We start from the raw sequence: 6686 nt of genomic DNA, 5'->3' as shown, positions 1-6686 counted from the left end.
ATAGTGAAAACGCGCGCGCAAATAATCTCCCCCTGGGCGGAGTGACACGCCTCCTGATTGGTATAATCAAGATATAATCGGAGTGGCTGCATGGCAAAACGCGAAGATCAACTCCCTACACAACCTTTCTATCGGATGCTAAAAGTTTTTACGTTATCGACCGCGAGTCGGCAAACGTGTCAACGTTTCACCTACAGTGCGCGCGATGGGGCGGCGTGTACATACGCCGATATAGTGAAAACGCGCGCGCAAATAATCTCCCCCTGGGCGGAGTGACACGCCTCCTGATTGGTATAATCGGAGTGGCTGCATGGCAAAACGCGAAGATCAACTCCCTACACAACCTTTCTATCGGATGCTAAAAGTTTTTACGTTATCGACCGCGAGTAATTGGAAAACGTTTCAACATTGCACGCACATTGTACGTGCGGGGCGACGTGGATACGCATTTTTGCTCGAGTAATTTTACTATTAGTCTTTTAATATATTTTTAATCATTATATCGTATGATATAAAAACGCGCTCTTCTCCTGGGTGGAGAGACACACAAAAACTTGATCAAACTCGCTGACCATAATTTGAGAAAATAGAACATATGTTCTAATATTATCTCTCAACCAGTTCAACTATAGTTCAACTAGTTGAGAGGCTAGAACATGTCTATTTTCTCAAATTTTGGCACTCAGCCACTCTTTCCATAGCAATCAGAAGGTGTGTCCCTCCCCCAGGGGAAGATTATTTGCGCGTGCGTTTTTGCTATCGGCGCCAGGCTAGCGCGAATGACTGTAATACGAGCAAAAATGCGTATCCATGCATGGCGCCCCGTGCGAACACTGCGGGTCAAATGTTGAAACGTTTGCCGACTCGCGGTCGATAATGTAAAAACTGCGAACATATATCTGCTAGAAAGGTTGACGCCTGAGTTGTGGGAGCTGAGATGCTGTTCTCGCAAAAACATGGGCATGCAATTTCGAGCCAACATCGAGTAACGAAAATAGAACAGGTTCTATAATCTCCCAACCAGTTGGCCGCGCGGCGTTTACGCTGCTGACTGTCGGTTGCCGAATTGCGAAATTGGACCAATTCGTCAGCTCGCAGCATAAAGTCGATAGTGTAAACAGAGCTTTACATTGGGTGGCCGTGATCCTGCAGCCAGTGGTTCATTGTAGACCTCTCTCTAGAGCTACAGTAGTGTTTTTCCGCAGTTGCATGAGTCTAGAATTTGTAAATGGCGACTGCCGAGCTATGCCCCCAGAGATCGAAGATAAACCTCCTCATATACTTATATGAGAAGGCTGAATGCCTGTGGCGTATAGGAACGCCTGAACACAGAGACGGGGACAAGAAGCGAGAAACGCTAAAAGAAATTGCGAACATGCTTGAATGGCCGGGTAAGTGCATCAAAATATAGCATGGAATGTTTCGATCGTTTATGTATATGATCAAGAGTAGATAATAACACATGAGTAGATAATGTGTTATTATCTACTCTTGATATGATCAAGAGCGTATAAAGAAGGTTATATTCTTTATACATTCTTGATATGATGTCTGGCATCTGCGCTGATGTGTCTGGTGTCAGATTATTTTAGATATATAGATTATTTCTCAGACATTCTGATTTCTGCAACATATATTCAATAGACAGAAACTGCTAAATGCCTTTTAATACGTTTCACAAAATTCTCACACGGCTTCTTGAAGTAAATATACATTACATCATGAAAGCGCAAGGTAATTCTTGAAACGGTAATTTTTCCTCATTAATTTTACTGTAACAATCATGAATAATATCTAAACAAATTGTAATAATCTGTTATAAAAGAATATAATAATAAAATCTATTGTGAGAGATCTGCGTGATTAGTATGATTACTATAAATTTTTATTTTTCAGTGTCTGACGTAAAGAAAAAAATTATAAACCTGCGCACATATTTCGCCAGAGAATTTGCGAGAGTGAATAAGAGTATATCTGAACCTGGCACCGCACACATGTACGTGCCACAATGGGCTCATTATGATGCACTGATGTTCCTCCAGCCATACCAGACGGCAAGGAAATCTATTTCTTATTTGGTATGTCTATTCAATTCCTCAACTGCCAAGCCACTTGGCCCTCATTGCCAACAAAGTACTTGCATAAATCTTCCCTCACCAGTTCAACACTACCACAGCTTTTGCTGGGGGTCTGTTGAGTTACAGAATTTATGATGTCTCTCTCTTGATTCCCTCCATGATCCGTAAAGTACTTCATGGGTTATTGGGAGATTCCCAGTAATACATAGTAACAGGAGTATTCCCCAGTACAAGTTTATGAAGCGCACACGTTGCCAGGACTAACAGTTCAGGGTTTTTTTTATGCAGGTGCAGTAGCCGTGAGGAATACTCTGAACCGGTTAGCTAAATTTCCGAAAGCATTTTCTACTACTCTACATGCCCGTGATAGCCAATAATTAAAGATTTGCCTGCTTTTATCAAGCCCTCGTCCCGGGTATGGCTTCATCGTGTAACGTTTTAGAGGGAAGGCCTATTAAGTAACTGCCACAATAGTCATAGACTGAATATTTTGCATTACTAAGCTTAATTTTTCCCGTGGTATGTTTAGGGTGTTTTCTTCAATGGCCATGCTCAGAGTCGAGTTTCGATAAACACCCACATCACTAGCTCTACTATTACTTCCAACATCAATGCGAATAAACCTATCATTTGCATCAACCAATCCAAGCAAAACAATGCTAAAATAACCTTTATAATTGTAAAACAATGACCTGGATTTTTTGGGGAGTTCTTATCCTAACATACTTCCCACCATGTGCACCGATGCAATTTGGGAAATGTTTGATTTTTTGCAATTCATCGTTAGTCTCGGGAATCTAAAAATGTATTTTTTTCTAATTTAAGGACGAGTCACAAGAATCGGAAACGACTTATTTGGACACAGAGGTGCTAACGGTTTATGCCAAAGAAGAGGACAGTCAGGATGATTATGAACAGGAGGAGACTGAGGAATCACAGTCATTGATGAGGAAAGCCCTCTCACCAACCCCATCCACTGCATCAAGAGTATCGACAGCATCACACCCATGTTCAGCCCTGATAATGAAGGACACTTCCAAGACAGCAAAATGCAAACTTTCAGGCCTAATAGCCCCCAAAACTAAACGCACTAAGCCTGCCGATGAACTGCTTAAACAGGCTGTAAAATTCTTCAAGGATTGCCATGGAAGCAAACTGGAGAGCCACACTGTACTCAAGCAGCATGCTGAAACAGAAGATGAGGTTTTTGTAAAATATATTACGATGCAGTTGGCCAAAATTAAGGATGAACGTACAAAAGGAATCGTGAAAATGCGAATACAGCAAGTTATATATGAGGGACAGTTTCCCCAGGGATATTTGCCACAAGTGCCCAATGCACCACATACCAGTTGCTATCCAACCACATCTCAAAGCCAGAATAGCACTTTGACAAATCAATGAAATGTGGTCGCGACATCCACGTACCTAAAGGGGCCATTTAAACGGCCAGTAACCATGCTGTAAGTGTAACTGTTAGATTCTAACGAGCATACTTACATATGCTGTACAGTAGAGCTACAGTAGTACATATATATGCTGTACAGTAGAGCTACAGTAGTACATATATATGCTGTACAGTAGAGCTACAGTAGTACATATGCTGTACAGTAGAGCGAGTTTAATTGTACATTATTCTACGATATTCATAGTTTTATTTTGTAATTTGTATTTTATAATTTTTTTTTTTTTTTTGTTTTTGGTTTTTTTTTCTTGTTTTTTTTTTTTTGTTTTTTTATCTTTTTTTTTTTTTTTTTTTTTTTTTTTTTTTTTTTTTTCATATAATTATCATACAATTATCAAATTAAATAAATATATATATATATATACAGTAATAAGGAGTATATCGTATATATATATAAATATATATAAGTATCAGGGGAAAAAATTTCTTTGTTTTTCACGAGAGCTCTTTTTCACCAAGTCTGTGGGAAAAATTGTTCTCGTCAAAAATTTTACGGGAGCGATTTCGAAGGTTTGAAGAGCGAATCGCTCATCACTGCCGTGTATTTTTTACCCTGATAAGTATATAGCAAGTAAAAACATATGGGCACCCATGTAGATATAGAAAATTTAGCCAATGGAAGTGATTCTATATGACATATGCATGTGTTCATAATTGTTATGTGTGTATAATCAGAGCGCTTTATTTACTTATATCAGGGGTTAATAATGTCATTATTAACATCTGCTTATATCAAGACAGCATGACTTTTTAAGTTTTATTATGCAGAACTTTTATTCTTTCAAGGGATAATAAAACATATATACATGTTGCAAAAAGTAAAACTCAGTGTTACTGCAACTTGCAAGTCAATATCGCCAGTACTTAAATCTGTTACCGTATATTATGCATTACACCCATCTGGCATTAGGTGCGTTCTTCTGCGGAAACTGTAATTGTTAATAATGGAAGTGGCACAAATATCACTCATCTATAATTATGAATGCTTTGTTGACAATAATTTTTGAACAGATTTATTAAGATAAAGAAGATATTTTATAAGACAAAAATTAAGAACCTTGGCTAGGAAATATTATTAAAAATTAAATCATAAATATTATTTAATAAAAATGAAGAAAGTCTACTTTTTATGATTTAATTGTTTTATATTCAATACATGTATGTTCAGCCCCAGTAATACTAATAAATTATTATAACTTACATGCATAAATACACGCACACGCAGATACATACACACACAGACACAGAAGCACACACACATCCACACATACATGCACACATATACACACATTAATACAGTATTAATAGTTCTTGATATACACATATATATATATATATATATGTATATATATATATCGCGTATGTAATAAATATCGCGTGGTGTGTGTGCGTGTGTGCCTGTGTACATAAATAACATGCAAATTGCAATATACATATATATATATATATATATTGCAATTTGCATGTACCCGTCCAAATGTTAGTAATTGAACATAAAAACCTGGCTTTTTCCTTTTTTATTAAATTTAATATAATCCCAAGCTTTAGTTCTAAGTTTTATTAAGTTTTTCTTAAAAACGTTGCTCAATCTTAGTTTGAGACCCTGGGGCGCGTTCCACAAAGCTCCGTTAGCTATATTCTCCGCTATCTTCTCCGCTAACTCCCGAGTTGTCCACTAAATAGTGTCATATATCTGTCATATGTTGCGCTGTTTTCTTACGGGTATGGATACGTCTGTGACTGGGTGTAAAGAGTCGGCGCGGAGGGTTCTTCCCGCCGTGCGTGAATAAAGATAATGCGTTTACTTAATGTCATACGCCTTCTCGTGATACGCATACAAAACAGTACTTGGTGGCAGCGGTAAACCAGCCGTGAGATGCCAAGAGTGACTGGTGAGTCGGATTCATGCGTTTTCCCGTCATGACACGGCATATTTTGACAACACGGTGACTTTTCGTTCGGTGCCTCACGGCTTCGACAAGTACAGTGCAGATACACGCCGCTGTATACACCCATGTAGCTGCATCTCTCATTGGCTGCTTCTCACCTCGATGAATTGTTCGAGCCAGTGCAGGCAGAGCAGACGTTGGGTGATAGGCAGGCTCTGATGGTGACCGTCCCGCAGCAAGCGTGTGTACAGGTACGTCTCCTCCGCATCCGCGAATAGATCGTCAGCAAACATCGTCTGCAATGGCCGTCGCAGCAGTTCAACATAGCGGAATGAAGCTCTTCGTGAAGCTTTCATTGCGTTGCGCGAGTGTGCGCGTGTTGCGTATGCATGCGTGCATGTGTGTATCCATGTGCGTGCGTATGTGTGTGCGTGCGTGCATTCATCTGTGTGTGCGTGTATGCGTATGTGTGCATGTGCGTGCGTATATGTACGTGTGTGTGTGTGTTCATCTGTGTGTTTGTGTATGTGCGTGCGTATATGTACGTGTGTGTGTGCGTGCGTGCGTGCGTTCATCTGTGTGTTTGTGTATGTGTATGTGTTGATGTGCGTGCGTATATGTACGTGTGTGTGTGCGTGCGTGCGTGCGTTTATATGTGTGTTTGTGTATGTATGTGTGTGTGTGCATGTGCGTGCGTATATGTGCGTGTGTGTGTGCGTGCGTGCGTGCGTTCATGTGTGTGTTTGTGTATGTGTGTGTATTAGTAGGGTATATTACATAAATAATGCCATCCACATTAGCAGCAGGTTGAGGCAAATTGAGCAAAATCGAGGCTGAATGAAGTTCTTCGTGAAGCTTTTATTGCATTGCGCAGGTGTATGCATGCATGAGTATTGAGTATGTGTGCACGTGCGTGCTTATACGTGCGCGTGTGTGTGTACGTGTGTGGGTGCACGCGCGTGCGCGCGCGTGTGCGTGCGTGCGTGCGTGCGTGCGTGCACATGCATGTGTGTGTGTGTGTGTGTATGTGTGTGGGTATTACTATTAGTAGGAAATATTACATCAATAATACCTTCCACATTAGCAGCAGGTTGAGCAATGGCACATCCATGGTGACAAGGTATTTCATCATGATTGTCTGGAAAATCTATAGAAACAGAGAGAGAGTGAGAGAGACAAAGAGAGAAAGAGAGAGACAGGGAGAGGGAGAGGGCGAGAAAGAAAGAGAGAGAGAGAGAGAGAGAGAGAGAGAGA

At 40.2% G+C, this 6686-nt stretch overlaps 2 protein-coding genes across 2 annotated transcripts in view; one reads left to right on the top strand and one right to left on the bottom strand.

The window, feature by feature from the left end:
* LOC106812678 (AP-5 complex subunit beta-1-like) overlaps positions 1-6579 on the bottom strand; it is a 26339-nt gene extending 19760 nt beyond the window's left edge. The window contains exons 1-2 of the mRNA XM_014816612.1: positions 6505-6579; positions 5591-5728 (exon numbers count right to left, since the gene is read on the bottom strand). Coding sequence (XP_014672098.1) covers positions 5591-5728; positions 6505-6564 — 198 coding nt within the window. The 5' untranslated portion in view covers positions 6565-6579. The remainder of the gene's footprint in view (positions 1-5590; positions 5729-6504) is intronic.
* Positions 1076-3753, top strand: LOC106812679. Its single transcript, XM_014816613.1, has 3 exons — positions 1076-1391; positions 1897-2078; positions 2904-3753. Exons 1-3 carry the CDS (start codon positions 1229-1231, stop codon positions 3480-3482), a joined length of 924 nt encoding a protein of 307 aa, XP_014672099.1. The 5' UTR covers positions 1076-1228; the 3' UTR covers positions 3483-3753.
* Positions 6580-6686: the final 107 nt, after the last annotated feature.

Source organism: Priapulus caudatus, unplaced genomic scaffold (genome assembly GCF_000485595.1).
Source record: "Priapulus caudatus unplaced genomic scaffold, Priapulus_caudatus-5.0.1 Scaffold673, whole genome shotgun sequence".
Classification (NCBI taxonomy): domain Eukaryota; kingdom Metazoa; phylum Priapulida; class Priapulimorpha; order Priapulimorphida; family Priapulidae; genus Priapulus; species Priapulus caudatus.
The sequence above is the reverse complement of the archived record's forward strand: the minus strand, read 5'-3'. Positions and strand labels throughout refer to the sequence as shown.

What these genes read in the sequence shown, in the direction of transcription:
- LOC106812679 (XM_014816613.1), top strand. Translation starts at nt 1,229, where the DNA reads ATGGCGACTGCCGAGCTATGCCCCCAGAGATCGAAGATAAACCTCCTC. An exon ending in GAACATGCTTGAATGGCCGG is followed by an intron (nt 1,392 to 1,896) that starts GTAAGTGCATCA and finishes TTTATTTTTCAG; the next exon opens with TGTCTGACGTAAAGAAAAAA. An exon ending in GGAAATCTATTTCTTATTTG is followed by an intron (nt 2,079 to 2,903) that starts GTATGTCTATTC and finishes TTCTAATTTAAG; the next exon opens with GACGAGTCACAAGAATCGGA.